Here is a 14,526-nt window from a genome sequence, read left to right as displayed (position 1 = left end):
TGTCACTAGAAGCCACAGAGGAGAGCTAGCCCCTGATGGTCTCAGGGGGTGGTGTTTTGGGGAGGGGCTGAGCATGTGCAGGTGAGAACCTGGTGAATCTCCATGGGCATTAGGCAGGAAAACCAGCTAAGCTTCATCCTGTCAGAGCGGTGCAGCTCTGGAGAGGAAATCCGCATCAGCCAGGCCTAGCTGTGAGCCCCGCTCACCTCTCTCCCCTGGGAACCTCATTTCTTATGAGTGAAGTGGGTGAACTGACCCCAAGGGGACTGAGTGGAGTACTGGGGAGTGCCTGGTGATAGGTACCTGGAGCTATTTAGTACATGATATTTTAGGGCTGGGGAGATGGCTCAGTGGCTGAAGTGTTTGCCTCGCAAGCCCGAGGAACTGGGTTTGGATCCCCAGAACCTGTATAAAAGCCAGGTATGGTAGTACACGTTTGTAATCCCTGTGATCTTGCAACAAAGTGAGAGGTGGGATGGAAGATTTCAGAAACTTGCTGGCCAGCTAGCCTAGCACATCCGGTGGAGAGCATCAAGTAATCCCGTCTTAAACGAGCTGGAAGGTGAGGCCTAACACTTGTAGCTGTCTTCTGACCTCCATATGTGAGCTCTGACATGCACAAACCCGCACTCACACATGCCAACATATATACACACATACATAGACACATATCACACAGGTGGGACATTGGGGATCATGGGGGCCCTCACTCCCGTCTTGGGTCCTCTTTGTCCTCTTTGAAATTGCCTGCCTCAGCCTCACGGTAAACCTACCGTGTTCTGGGCCTGTACATGCATACTGAATAAATGTTCCTGGCAGGAAATACCAGCTGGTCTTATCTGTCTTTGTCTCCTCCAGGGACAACTGGCTTTCCCAAGCAGGGAGATGAATTGCTGGTTACTCCTGAGGGAGGTGGGGTGGTGCATGGGAGGGAAGGCTGCGGGAGTAGGGCCCCTAGCTGTGCAGCAGCCAGCAGCAGGCTGTTCCTTCACCAGTCTGGCCCTGCTCAGAAGACTGAGAGAGGGACCCCAAATCTAAGTTTGGAAAATCTTATTGCAAGTAGGGTGGACTCTAAAAGCCACTAACTCACCTTTGGTTATAATGGCTGGTGAGTTGGTTGGGGGTGTGGGGTCCACAGGGAACAAGGCAAGCCCACAACACACAAGTCAGATGGTCTTTGACATGTCTTGAGTTGTGGTTGACTGCGTGCCAGGCTGAGACCTAGAAATGGGCACAAGGTGTAATCGGAGCAGGACCCAGAGTGTCCTATGGCACTCGGACCCGTTGTACAGCATCTCCAGAATGTGGACTGTAATGGATGCTGGCCTTAAGGGCGGCCCCCATGGGGGCTGGTGTTCACAAGGCTTGGTGTGGGACTGTATACAGCTTCAAATGGCTCAAAGGGGGAGGTGGGCAGTGCAGACAGAAGATGGAACCACAGTCTGGAAATATGGCTCAGTGGTTAAGAGCTCTGCCTGTTCTTCCGGAGGACCTGGGTTTTGCTTCCCAGCACCCCACATGGCCGCTCACAGCTGTTTATAAGTCCAGAACCTAGGGACCCAACAACCTTTCCTGGCCTCCAGGTGCACAGACATATATGCAGGCAAACTGCCCCACACATAAAGTAAATAATTAAAAAGATGGGAATGGAGCCATCTATGATGAAAGGGACATAGGAAAGGGGACAGCTACTGCCTAGGAGTGGCCAATAGGGAAGGCTTCTGAGATGAGAGGTTATTGGAGATGGGGTTTGAAGGTTGGATAGGGGTTTTCTAAGAAGGTAAGGACTCAAGGGAAGAGGTTTGAGAAGATGTGTTGAGTGGGGTCTGACGTGAAACGGTTCAGGGGGTCATCTAGCTGTGGATTGTGGGGCAGGTGGGGTTTGGGCAGGATGATGGGGGTGCTGGCTCAGGGGGATGCATTAAACTTTGAAGATGATTGTGGTAATGGCTGACGGAAACGTGGCTGCTTGCTGTAAGGTAGGGAGGCGGCAGGGTAGCCCAGGAAAGATCAATGTTGAGGGTCAAGAGAGATGAGGCCTGCAGTGTCCCCAGGATTCAGCAGCAGTGAGGACGCTGGTGACTTTGTCAAGACCTGCTTCAGCAGAAAGATGTGGGCAGCAGTGAGACGGCAGTGGATCAACGGGGGAGGTGACATCCAGCCAGGAAGTGAGCGAGTGGCAGGTGAGAAAGCGGAGTGTCAGCTGGGGATCACTCAGCGGGATTGGACGGAAGCCCAGGGCAGCAAGCCCAGGGCAGCGGCTAGAGGAGGAAGTGTGGGGCAGGGAGAGACCCCTAGAACAGAGGAGGCCTGGGTCAGTCACTTGCTACAGGGAGAGGTTGCCGACCGAGTGCTCACAGGAAGGGGACAGGGAAGGGGCCTTCTGGGAAGGCGGAGGAGGGGTGGCCACAAGTCAGGGCTGTGTACCCTTGCTTCCCCATTCCCTGTGAAGGAGGCTGTGGCTAAAGGAATGGCTGAGGGGAGAGTGGATCAGGGCCAGTGGGAACCCAGAGGGGAAGCAAGGAAGCCCACAAGGGCCTCTGAGAAGCCTGGGTGCCTAGCAGGCACAGAGCCCCAAACCTGTCACAGGGCCAGCTGGCTTCGCTCTAGGGCCTTTAGCAGCCTGGGAGTGGGTGTGGAGAAAGTGACTCGTCACCAGGCTCTAGGCTGGGATGGCTGAGCAGGCGTGACAGGAGAGCTGGGTACAGGGGACTGAGCAGCTGCTGGCCTGGCTCCGACACCTCTGAAGACTGCTAGAGACGGTGTCTTAGTTAGCGTTTCTATTGCAGTGGTTATGAGGTCATGGCCAAAATCAACCTGAGGCATAAAAGATTCATTTCATCTTATGGCTTGTCCATTAGGGAAGCCAGGTTCGGTACTCACGGCAAGAAATGATGCTGAGGCCATGGGGGAACACTGCTTACCCATGTGCTGTAACTCCTCGCTCGCTCATTCCGCTTTCTTATTTATTTATTTATTTATTGAGATAGGGTCTCTCCGCATATCCCCGGCTGTCCTGGAACTCACGGAGATCCTCCTGCTTCCGGATTAACCAGCTCAGCCTGCTTTCTTACACAACCCAGGGTCACCTGCTCAGGGGTGACCACCCACGGTGGGCCAGGCCCTCTCACTTCGATTATTAATCAAGAAAATGCACTTCAGACTTGCCTGCAGGCCCATCTGACAGAAGCATTTTCTCAATTAAGATTTCCTCTTGTATATCTGGGAGGTTGGTGCCGAGTTGGCAAAAAATAACCGGCGTGGACTGAGACTATATGAGGGCTCAAGGAAGCATAGCGGCTAAAGGGTGGCGGGGGGGAAAGAAAACGATGCCACCATTCACGTAATTTCTGTTGAGCTTCCTTTGGGGGTGGGGTGGGGAGGGCTTAAGGTTAAGATTCCTGAAGGCGGGATTTTTCCAGAGCAGTCAGGATCAGAGATAGGAAGGGACTGCCGAGAGCTGCACAGCTGGCTAGTGCCGGCTCCCAGGGCTCACGGTCCAGGTGAGACCCACGCTTCCAGTGGTGCAGAAGTGACAGGAAGTAGCTCAGGCCACGAGACTCAAGGAGACCGCAATGGATGCAGTGCTGGGGCAGTTCAAACCTGGGCTGTAGGTTTTCTGGAGAGGGCTACTTTACTGGCCTGGTCAGCTTTCCCTGAGGTGCAGTGGCTCGGCCGAGCAGCAGAGGGCGGGAGGAGCACAGCCTTCTGAGGAGGAGCACAGCCCTCTGAGGTCCCCACGGCTGCTTGGTGCTGACCCAGCTTTCTGAAACCGAAGAAAGAAAGAAAGAGATCTAGGAAAAAAGGAAAGCGATTCTTTCTCATCGAGGGCACACCACGGGCTGAGCCCTATCCTCTACATGCTCTCGCAGTCATCTGTCCAGTGTCCCCACTGTGGGTGTGGCCTTCCTTGGTGCATTCCCGCTTGTCCGCACCTGAACCCCCAGTTTGAGGCTGTTAGCTTTGCCCTTACTGTAACAAAGGCCTGCAAGATCGGCTTATTAAAAAAAAAGGTTCTCTACTGACTTTGTGGGAAAGGCTGTTTTGGCTCATAGCTTAGAGGGTTCAGTCTGCTTTCCTGATGTTTGGGGGCCTGTGGTAGGACAGCACATCAATATGGGACTGTCTCTTGGGCCACCATTCATGGCCAGGAGTGGAAAGGAGACAAAGAAGGGACAAAGGTCTACTTTATCCTTTCCTGTCCCCAGTAATCATAAGACCTATGAGTGCTACCCAATAGTGCCACCTCCCAATAGTACCGACTCAAGGACTAAACCTGAAATACAGAGGCTGTTGAGGATGCTGCAGCGGAGAGGGGCGCAGGCTGTAGGAACCGCTGTCTACAGCAGGGCAGGCTCACACTTCCAGGCCCAATGGGGCTGCCAAGGCCTGGACCAGTCCTCTATTGGGAGGAGGACCTGTGAGGGTACAGGCTTCTGCATGAGCACCCCCACCCCGTCCGAGCACCCCCCATCTCACGTAACCTAAGGCCTTCACATCATAGTCCATTACTGTTCCATGTTGAACACCAAGTCCATGGTCTGCCCCATGCAAACTGTGACCCAAGAGCGGATCTGAAGCGGCCAGGCTGCTTGTCTGTTACTTAGAGTCCGTCTTGGGAGGAGAAACCGCCAAGCTGCAACCTCAATAGGATTGTGCACATCTGGGCAACAACAGCTGGGCTCGAGTCCTTAGTTCCTCACCTCACCACAGAAATGATGATCACATGTTCCCAGGGAGAGAGTTAGAGGAGATAGGTGTGGGCATGACTTGGAACAGCACAGACACGTCGCCAGAACTCAGTATGTTGACCATTGCCTTCCAGTCCCCATCCGGCTGAGGCAAGAGGTGGACAAGGTGGTTATGAGTCCCATGTGGCCTTCTGAGCCTCAGTTTCCTTATCTGTAAAATGGTGGTGGTGGGGCAGGGGGCAGGATGTGATGCTCTCTCTGCATCGCCTACAGTTGGTTCCAGGCCCTCGGGCCGAGGACCAGCAAGGCTGCCCTCTGTACCACTGTGGCAGCACTGAGCTGGCTTTTGCTAAGCCCCTTGCCACCACCTCCGTGTTCCAGGTGAGGAGCCGGAAGAGGAACCGAAGGTGAAAACCCAGTGGCCAAGGTCTGCAGATGAGCCTGGGCTATACATGGCGCAGACAGGTAACTCGGGCCCGCCTCCCTTCCTCTGTGGCGGGGGCCCGACTGTGGCGTCTGGTGGCATGTGTGCTGGCGTGTGCCTGTCTGTGTCTATGTCCTGGAGCTCAGTTATGTTGCCATGTGAAGCCTGTGGGTAGGGATGGGTTGTCTTCCAAAGAGCCTGCCACTCGGGGTCAGGGTAGGAGGGTCCCTTTGATGCCTACCTCCCATCTTCTGGTCCTTCCATGCTCCCATGCAGCTCTCTGGGAGGTGTCCCTTGCCGCCGACGCTGTCCCTCTCTCGTAGGCGACCCGGCAGCTGAGGAGTGGTCCCCGTGGAGCGTGTGTTCCCTGACGTGTGGTCAGGGTCTGCAGGTGCGGACCCGCTCCTGCGTGTCCTCCCCCTATGGGACCCTGTGCAGCGGGCCCCTTCGGGAGACCCGGCCTTGCAACAATTCAGCCACCTGCCCAGGTAGGCGTCCTCCTCCCTGCTCCATCTGCCAGCAGAGTCAGGTCCTGTCTGTTGACAGGGCATCAAACTGACAGCTTCCCCAACTGTTTGGTTGCCCCTCCCTTGCCTTCAACAAACTTGCCTGTCCCCCACACCATGCCTTACCCAGGCACTGCCAACCTGGCATGAAGCACTTGAGGTTATGGAAGTATCAGGACACACGTCCGGGGTCAGCTTTTGGCACGTCACTTCCCTGATGCCTCCATCTTGTAGTCAAGGCTGTTCTTTGCACATCGCTCCTCCTTAGTCCCGACCTCACCAGCACCTCTCGTAGCATCCCAGCTTTTGGCATTTGCTTATTCTTTGCCTGTCCCCCCCCCCCCATCTTGGCTAAAGCATCGGCCCACCCTTAGATCTAAGATATATGCCACTCTGTTTTTAAAATGAAGCCCTCCCTGATGGTCCCCACTTTGCTCTGGGTTGCCCTTCCCTTGGTTACCTCTGATAGACCCGTTAGGCTTAAATCAGTTGAACACGCAGGTACTTCAGGCAGGTACGGAGGAAGCGCATGTGTCTGTTGTGGTTAGCTGGTGATAGACAGGGCAGTGTTCACCAGTTCTGTTCGTTGCTTCCCTGGGATGAAGTGCTGGCAGTGGATTTAGAATAGGACTTACCGAGAAAGGCTCTCGGGGTGTGGCAGGGGCTTGTGGAGCGCCGGGACAAAGCTGTGTTCCCGTTTGTGAGCTCTTTGTGTCGTCAGTTGTCTATGTAGAGGTCTGTGTCTGTCTGTGTGTCTATGCGGTTGGGGCTGGGAGGGGGCACTTCTGTTGCCCCAGGCCTGCCCTGTTGGATTCAGGCTCTGGGTCTGGGGGTGGGAAGGGAAGAGAAGGATGGATCTTGGATCCTTTCCTGGGTTTTCCTGTGCCCCCAGGAGAGGAACATTGGCTCCTCAGGCTGGTCCTGCTCACCCTATCCGGGTGTCCACAGAATCTGTCCTGTATGATTTGGGACCGCATCCCCATAAAGGGTGGTTATCCTGGGACCCTAAGCCATCATTCCCTGGCATCTTAACCCAGGATGGAGCCAATGAGGAATGGTCGGAGAATTGCGGAACTCCTGATTGGTGGGCGGATGGGCAGGCGCTGGCTGTGGGCGGAGCCAAGGTGCCGCCCAGCCACCGGCCACGTGCTTCCTTGCAGTGCACGGCGTGTGGGAGGAGTGGGGGTCCTGGAGCCTGTGCTCCCGCAGCTGCGGGCGGGGGTCCCGGAGCCGGATGCGGACCTGCGTGCCCCCCCAGCACGGCGGCAAGGCCTGCGAGGGTCCCGAGCTGCAGACTAAACTCTGCAGTATGGCTGCCTGCCCGGGTCAGTAGCGCCAAGGGGCTTCTAGGCAGGCGCTGCCCAGCCGGGTGGGGGGATCGGGAGACCTAGGGGAGGCAGTCAGGTCCAGTGCCCTGTCCCTGGGGGTGGGGGAAGGTGGGGTTCCCATAACTTTTACCATGCATGGGAAGACTGGAGAAGCATACCTGTTAGTAACTAATGGGTGGTGAAACCCAACCCTTACTTGGGGTTGGCACACTGTGACCCCATCACAGGGGGCCTGCTTTCCAGCGCCCATTCCTCCATGCCGTCAGCTGCCCTTGCTGTAACTAGCACTTTGGTGTCCACGGCACCATGGACGCAAGGCTGGGCTTATGTGTAGGCTAAGGCTAAGTTCAAAAGGTGCCATTACAACCCACATCCTCTCACACACATACGAACTCACCTCTGGGGCTAGCCCTTGGTGCTGCGTGGAAGGGTGTCCTGTATTCCTGGAGCCGGTGACAGGCAGGCAGAAAGAGGCCCAGTCACCACCCACTCACTCCAGACCCTTGCATATGCCCAGTTCAGATGATCTGGCTTGGCCCAGGTCTGAGTGGCCATCACACACTGCCATCTCCCTGTGGAACTCTGCCCCGACTAGCCCTCCCACGTTCTGCTCAACGGCCACCCCTGCTTGTGTCTCCCCATGCAGTGGAAGGCCAGTGGCTAGAATGGGGTCCCTGGGGCCCATGCTCTTCATCTTGTGCCAACGGAACCCAGCAGCGCAGCCGGAAGTGCAGTGTGGCTGGCCCAGCCTGGGCCACATGCACAGGTGCCCTCACCGACACTCGTGAGTGCAGCAATCTCGAATGCCCGGGTGAGTGCTTGGTGTGAGGGTAGCAAGTGGTCGCCCTGGCCTTGGAGGCACCTGTGGTCTCTCAGACTTCCCTTTTCTCATAGCCACGGATGGCAAGTGGGGGCCGTGGAACGCATGGAGCCTGTGCTCCAAGACGTGTGACACGGGCTGGCAGCGCCGCTTCCGCATGTGCCAGGCTTCGGGCACGCAGGGCTACCCTTGTGAGGGCACAGGCGAGGAGGTGAAGCCCTGCAGTGAGAAGAGGTGTCCAGGTACTGTTTGTAACCCTGGGACTGGGGCCGTGAGTGTGAGCCCAGCTGAGCCCCGTCCCCTGCCCCTGTCCCCACAGCCTTCCATGAGATGTGCCGGGATGAGTATGTGATGCTGATGACGTGGAAGAAGGCAGCAGCTGGCGAGATCATTTACAACAAGTGTCCTCCCAATGCCTCGGGTGAGGGCAGGCAGCTGTCCCTGCAGACCCTTGCCCCACCTCCCAGCTGCCCACCTCTGGGCATCCTGCATCCCAAGATGTACAGGGAGGTAAGGCCTCAACCTTAATGCCCATCCCTGTCTCATCCCTCTGCAGGCTCTGCTAGCCGCCGCTGTCTCCTCAGTGCACAGGGTGTGGCCTACTGGGGACTGCCCAGCTTTGCTCGTTGCATCTCCCATGAATACCGCTACCTGTACCTGTCAGTGAGTGTGCCTCGTTGGGTTGGGGAACCGTATGATATGTCCCAAACCCTGGTAGGGGGTGGCAGGAGCTTAAGGCTCATTCATTCCCCCATACCTTGGTATATGCTGTATTTCTCTTCTGGCAAACTCCTACTTAAATGTCAGGGCTTCTTAGGTATCTCTCTCTTTCCCTGGAACATACCTCTGGGTTCTTTACCCACAATTTTCCATCCTGTGCTTCTTAGACATGGAGAGTTAAGAATGCATTGGAGCTGGGAATGGTATCACGTGCCTTTACCCCACACTGGAGAGGCAGAGGCAGGAGGATTTCTGAGTTGAGACCAACCTGGTCTACATAGAAAGCTTCAGGACTCTCAGGATTACTTAGAGAGACTCTATCTCAAGAAACCAAAACACAAATAATGCATTTAAGTGTGCTCTGTTACACTGGGAGCTCTTTGAAGGCAGGGACAAAGTTGAAGTTCCCAGGCCAGGGCTTGCAAGGGGTAAGGATGGTCTCAGCAAATGTGGCCTGTGTGTGTACACGTTTCTCACCTAACTGTGTAATGATGATGTTTGCACTGAGAGCTTGTGTTTGAGAGAGCCCGTGTGTGAGGTGCTTCATTCAGAATGTTCAAGGCTCCTTAGGGACAGGGAGCTGCCCAGCCCCCCAAAAGCTTATTCTGCATTTGCACATCTGAGTTCCTCCTAAATCACCACTGACTCCTTCTTGGACTGTGTCTCTTGGGAGCCTCTCTGATTCTGTATGCCCCCTCTCTTCCTGGATGCACCTAGTGGGTAGATGGGAGGAGGACGGACCAAAGGCTGGTCCCAGGCTCTGATACTTCAATGACAGGGGCATACACACATGTCACCTGCAGCTTCGGGAACACCTGGCGAAGGGCCAGCGCATGCTGGCAGGTGAGGGCATGTCACAGGTGGTAAGAAGCCTGCAGGAACTGCTGGCACGGCGCACCTACTACAGCGGGGACCTGCTCTTCTCTGTGGACATTCTAAGGAATGTAACTGACACCTTCAAGAGGGCCACCTACGTCCCTTCCGCCGATGATGTGCAGGTACTACTCCACGGTGGCAGGGTCTGCTGGGGCAGCAAGGTGGCCCACACCTCCTGACCTGTCCCTCTCTCCCCAGCGTTTCTTCCAGGTGGTGAGCTTCATGGTGGATTCTGAGAACAAGGACAAGTGGGATGATGCTCAGCAGGTGAGGGCCTCAGCCTCCCACCTTCTCTCCACGTGACCCACCCCTGCCTCAGACCCGCACATTCTCTCTGTTCCCAGGTGTCTCCTGGCTCTGTGCACTTGCTGCGTGTTGTTGAAGACTTCATTCACCTCGTGGGCGATGCTCTCAAGGCCTTCCAGAGTTCTCTGATTGTCACAGACAATCTGGGTACAAGGATGCAGGCGGGGGGAGGAGGGGGATGCTAGATTCCACAGGACCGTATCTCCCTGGGTGAGGGGTAGTGTTAAGGGGTGCTTCTGCTTTGCTCTTTTGTTTACGAGTCTTGTTTTCCCTCCACTTAACCCCATGCTACTCTTTCTGTCTTCCTCCCCTCCTGTGCTCCATCGTCCTGACGTTCATGTGTCTCACTTCTGTGTTGGTTCCAACTTCTTTGTGTTTCCCTGGTGTGTGTCTCCCTCATGTCTGTCTCTTCCCCTGGCTGCCTCCGCCACCTCCCCGTCTGTTTCTGGTGTGCCCTGCCCACCCTCCCTCCGCCCCTGATTGCAGTGATCAGCATTCAGAGAGAACCCATCTCAGCAGTGTCCAGTGACATCACGTTTCCCATGCGGGGCCGCAGGGGCATGAAGGACTGGGTGCGGCACTCAGAGGACCGCCTCTTCCTACCCAAGGAGGTGCTCAGCCTATCCGCCCCAGGGAAGCCAGCCACAGCAGGGGCAGCTACAGCGGGCAGCCCAGGCAGGGGGCGGGGCCCAGGCACAGTGGCCCCAGGCCCAGGCCATGCCCACCAGCGCCTTCTCCCAGCTGACCCAGATGAGTCCTCCTACTTTGTGATTGGTGCTGTGCTCTACCGCACCCTCGGCCTCATCCTGCCACCCCCCAGGTGAGTCCACCTGCAGCCGTGCTCCAGGAGGGGCCCCTTGCCTGGCTGTGGACGTGGTCACTTCTCAGGAACATCCAGGGCTGGAGAGAGAGCCCAGGTTAAAGTGTTTGTCTCGCAAGTATGAGGATCCCAGGACCTCTGGCAAGGGTTCTCACCCTTCCTAATGCTGCAGCCCTTTAATGCAGTTCCTCATGTACCATAAAATTATTTTCAGTGCTACTTTGTAACCGTAATTTTGCTACGGTTATGAATGTAAAGATCTGTGTTTTCCAGTGGTCTTTGGGGGTTGCAGCCCACAGGTTGAGGATCGCTGACCTATGTAAAACAGCCTGGTATGTTGACATGTTCAGTGCTGGGAAGGCAGAAAGAGGTAGATTCCTGGGGCTTGCAGGCCAGCCAGCCTAGCCCACTTCAAAAGTTGTAGGCCAGTGAGAGAGCCTGTCTTAGAAAGAGAAGGTGGACAGTGCATAAGGAACAACACCTGAGGTTGTCCATGTGCACGCACCTGCATACACACAGGTGCGCACACACAAATCCACGGAAAAACAAAACACCTAGGCGGTTCCCAGAGGCTGTGCTGGTGTCTAGGACTTTGCAGTCTGAGATCTGTGCCCTTCCTTGGATCTTGGCCCTGGCAGTCCCCAGCCACGACAGATTAAAGTTTCCAAGTCTGAACACCTGCTGGCAGGAGCTGACCTCAGTCCTTGTCCCCTAGGCCTCCGCTTGCTGTCACCTCCCGGGTAATGACAGTGACTGTGCGCCCCCCCACCCAGCCTCCAGCCGAGCCTCTCATCACAGTGGAGCTCTCCTATATCATCAATGTGAGTGAGGGACCAGATGGGGACCCCACAGATCTGCCCACAGAAGCCTGTCTCGGGGAAGTGGTCTGTGCTGATGGTGGGCCTGGCCTGGGTGGGAGCTGCTGTGGCAGAACAGATGACGGCCAGGGCCGGGGTGCTACTCACCCAGACTGTACACATCTTCTGCTCCCCAGGGCACCACTGATCCCCACTGTGCCAGCTGGGACTACTCGAGAGCGTGAGTTGGGGCAACCCTAGATCCTCTCATCATCAGAAATGGTCTCCCACCTAGAAGGCCAAAGGGTACCGTGGTGCCATCCTTGGTCTGAGGGGTCAAGAGCACATCTTGGGGCTCCCTGCTATCATCTCATGGATGTAGCCTTGCCCTGGATTTCACCTCTCTGGGCAGTAGTCAGCAATGGGTTCGGGGCTACAGACATGGGCCCTGGGTTCATGCCACTTCTCCCTCATCCAAGAGATGCCAGCTCAGGGGACTGGAACACTGAGAGCTGCCAGACCTTGGAGACCCAGGCAGCCCACACCCGCTGCCAGTGTCAACACTTGTCCACCTTTGCTGTTCTGGCTCAGCCACCCAAGGACCTGGTGAGTGGGAGAGAGGTGCCTGGGCTGGTCAAGGCATCCGGGTGACCCCAGATGTGGCTCTGTACAGATGTACTTGGGGGATTGCACAAGGAAAGGGGCCTGATGTTCATCGTCACAACACCTGCACAGGGGTATATGGCAGTGGGTGAGTGAGAGCATGTGTGTATGTGTGTGTATGTGTGTATGTATATATGTGCATGTATGTATGTGCGTGCATCAGTTTGTGTCTGGAAGAGTGTGGGTGAGTGTATATACATCTGTACACATGTGTCCTTCTGCACGTGAGGAGCATGCCTGCTTACATCAGGAGGGGGAACTGGGTGCCCTACCTCTGCCCTCTCCCTATAACCCATCTCCCACAGTCCCTGGAGCTGGCAGGTGCTCCCTCGGTTCCCCTGGTGATCGGCTGTGCAGTGTCCTGCATGGCACTGCTCACACTGCTTGCCATCTATGCAGCCTTCTGGAGGTAAGTCAGCATGTGGAATGGGATGGGAGGTGGCCAGCTATCCAGGGTTAGGCAGGCAGCCAATGCCTCTGCCTCTGCCCACTGTGCCCTGTCAGGTTTATAAAATCAGAACGCTCCATCATCTTGCTGAATTTCTGCCTGTCCATCCTGGCTTCCAACATCTTGATCCTCGTGGGCCAGTCCCGGGTGCTGAGCAAGGCAGGTGCAGGCTCCTGGGGGTGTGTGGGGAGGGGCCTCAAAGGAGGGGTGAAGGTAGAGAGTGCCTGCAAGTGAGGGTGGGTTTTCTTTTTAATGAGTTATTCATTTTTATTTCATGTGCATTGGTATTTTGCCTCCGTGTATGTCTATACAAAGGTGTTATATCCCCTGGCACTGGAGTTACAGACAGTTGTGAGCTGCCGTGTGGGTGCTAGAAATTGAACCCGGGTCCTCTAGAAAAGCAGCCAGTGCTCTTAATCACTGAGCCATCTCTCTAGCCCTGAGGGAAGATGTTTGTATGGATGGCCTGAGGGATGGATATGGATGTGCTCAGACCCATGTTGGAGGCAGTGTGTGTGTGAAGGCATGTGCAGGCATACGTGAAGGCGTTAGTGTGTGTGTGTCCTCAGTAACGAGTGTTTGTATACATCAGGGAATGTGTGCATGTGTGTTGGGCGGGAGGCATTAGTCCCCCGTCTCTGAGTCCTCCTTCGCCATCTGCCTGCGGATGATCCATGCTGACTGTCCCTCCTACCCTCCTTGGCCTTCTCTGCATAGTGCCAGCACAGAGACAGCCAGGTGTGGGGTTTTGCTCGGCCATGACGTGGCAAGTGCTCCTGTCTGTGCGTGGGTGGCCTGCCTGCCCGCCTCCCCGGATGCCTAGTGCTGTGTGCATGTCACCAGGCCTGTGTCGTGCTGTGTGTGGGTGCAGGAAGGCGGGGGTGCCTGGCAGGGCTCTTGGGATGGGGGGAGGGCTCAGGTAGGCGGCTGGCCATGCAGCGCCCAGGCCTAGCAGTCAGTGTGGGAAGTTGGCAGCTCCCACCCTGGCCACTGCTCAGGGCCACTCCCTCCTGTCACCTCTCCCTGCAGGGCGTATGCACCATGACGGCTGCCTTCCTGCACTTCTTCTTTCTGTCCTCCTTTTGCTGGGTGCTTACAGAGGCCTGGCAATCCTATCTGGCTGTCATCGGGCGGATGCGCACCCGCCTGGTTCGCAAGCGCTTCCTCTGCCTGGGCTGGGGTGAGCAAGGCCAGTGCTGGACTCTGCTGTTGGGCCTGGAGTGGCTCCCTGGGGATGGGGGTCAGCTGGCCTGGAGGATGACAGGGAGGGTCCTCTGAGCACCTGCAGCCTTTTCACATGTGACCCTGCACTCCCCAGGTCTTCCTGCCCTGGTGGTGGCTGTATCTGTTGGCTTTACACGCACCAAAGGATACGGTACATCCAGCTAGTACGTGTGCCTCCTGTGGTGAGGGTGGGGGTGGAGGGGTCTGTGGGGGTGTTGGGGGTATTGACCTGGGCATTAGGTCTTTTCAGGCTGAGGTCTTGACCTGGTCTTACTGCAGATCCTTGGGTAAACGTCCTTATCTCTGTGCCTGTTTCCCAGCTGTAAAAGGAGATGCTGGGATGGGGTCATTTCTAAGCGCCATTGCACTTAGGGGTCTATGGGGTCTGATGTGACTCTTTGTGGGAAGAGGAAACAGACTCATCAGGACATGGCTGTGTTTCTCCTTGACTGGATGGAGGCTTAGTGTCTACTGGTGATGTGGGCATGACTGCCTCTTTTCTCCCCTTCTCCAGCTGCTGGCTCTCCCTAGAGGGTGGCCTGCTCTACGCCTTTGTGGGTCCAGCCGCAGTCATTGTCCTGGTACGTGCCCCTTTCAGCGTCCTGGGAGGGAGATGGCCCCAGAGGGTCATCGTTTCCTTCTGCCTTCTCCCTGACCTTCAGCTCCCACCTGGGGGTGTCCTTGCCTGGAGGGCACCTGGTGATCCTCTCTTCCCTGCTTGGCTCCACCCGGGGCCCCCAGGTGAACATGCTCATTGGAATCATCGTCTTCAACAAGCTCATGGCTCGAGATGGCGTGTCAGACAAATCTAAGAAGCAGAGGGCCGGGTAAGGGGAGGGTCTCTGCAACTCAGCCTTTCTGGGAAGTGTGCAGGGAGGGGGAGCCGAGTGCACCTCGGAGACT

General features: G+C 56.2%; 1 protein-coding gene across 10 annotated transcripts in view; it reads left to right on the top strand.

Moving 5' to 3' along the window:
- Positions 1 to 14,526, top strand: part of Adgrb2 (adhesion G protein-coupled receptor B2) — a 37,554-nt gene that overhangs the window by 14,893 nt on the left and 8,135 nt on the right. For 4 of the 10 annotated variants that reach the window (XM_041651494.1, XM_041651495.1, XM_041651493.1 and 1 more), the window contains 20 exons: positions 5,073 to 5,156; positions 5,439 to 5,603; positions 6,782 to 6,946; positions 7,596 to 7,760; positions 7,844 to 8,011; positions 8,089 to 8,190; positions 8,326 to 8,432; positions 9,293 to 9,487; positions 9,564 to 9,632; positions 9,710 to 9,818; positions 10,158 to 10,491; positions 11,207 to 11,312; positions 11,486 to 11,529; positions 11,768 to 11,894; positions 12,257 to 12,360; positions 12,456 to 12,558; positions 13,429 to 13,579; positions 13,718 to 13,787; positions 14,138 to 14,204; positions 14,365 to 14,450. In XM_041651494.1, coding sequence (XP_041507428.1) covers positions 5,073 to 5,156; positions 5,439 to 5,603; positions 6,782 to 6,946; positions 7,596 to 7,760; positions 7,844 to 8,011; positions 8,089 to 8,190; positions 8,326 to 8,432; positions 9,293 to 9,487; positions 9,564 to 9,632; positions 9,710 to 9,818; positions 10,158 to 10,491; positions 11,207 to 11,312; positions 11,486 to 11,529; positions 11,768 to 11,894; positions 12,257 to 12,360; positions 12,456 to 12,558; positions 13,429 to 13,579; positions 13,718 to 13,787; positions 14,138 to 14,204; positions 14,365 to 14,450 — 2,521 coding nt within the window. The remainder of the gene's footprint in view (positions 1 to 5,072; positions 5,157 to 5,438; positions 5,604 to 6,781; positions 6,947 to 7,595; positions 7,761 to 7,843; positions 8,012 to 8,088; positions 8,191 to 8,325; positions 8,433 to 9,292; positions 9,488 to 9,563; positions 9,633 to 9,709; positions 9,819 to 10,157; positions 10,492 to 11,206; positions 11,313 to 11,485; positions 11,530 to 11,767; positions 11,895 to 12,256; positions 12,361 to 12,455; positions 12,559 to 13,428; positions 13,580 to 13,717; positions 13,788 to 14,137; positions 14,205 to 14,364; positions 14,451 to 14,526) is intronic. The other 6 variants (XM_041651501.1, XM_041651496.1, XM_041651498.1 and 3 more) reach the window with 3 other exon arrangements.

Source organism: Microtus oregoni, unplaced genomic scaffold (genome assembly GCF_018167655.1).
Source record: "Microtus oregoni isolate MIOR12 unplaced genomic scaffold, Mior012 000005F_ref0000423, whole genome shotgun sequence".
NCBI classification, from domain to species: domain Eukaryota; kingdom Metazoa; phylum Chordata; class Mammalia; order Rodentia; family Cricetidae; genus Microtus; species Microtus oregoni.
This window is presented reverse-complemented; position numbering and strand designations above follow the sequence as displayed.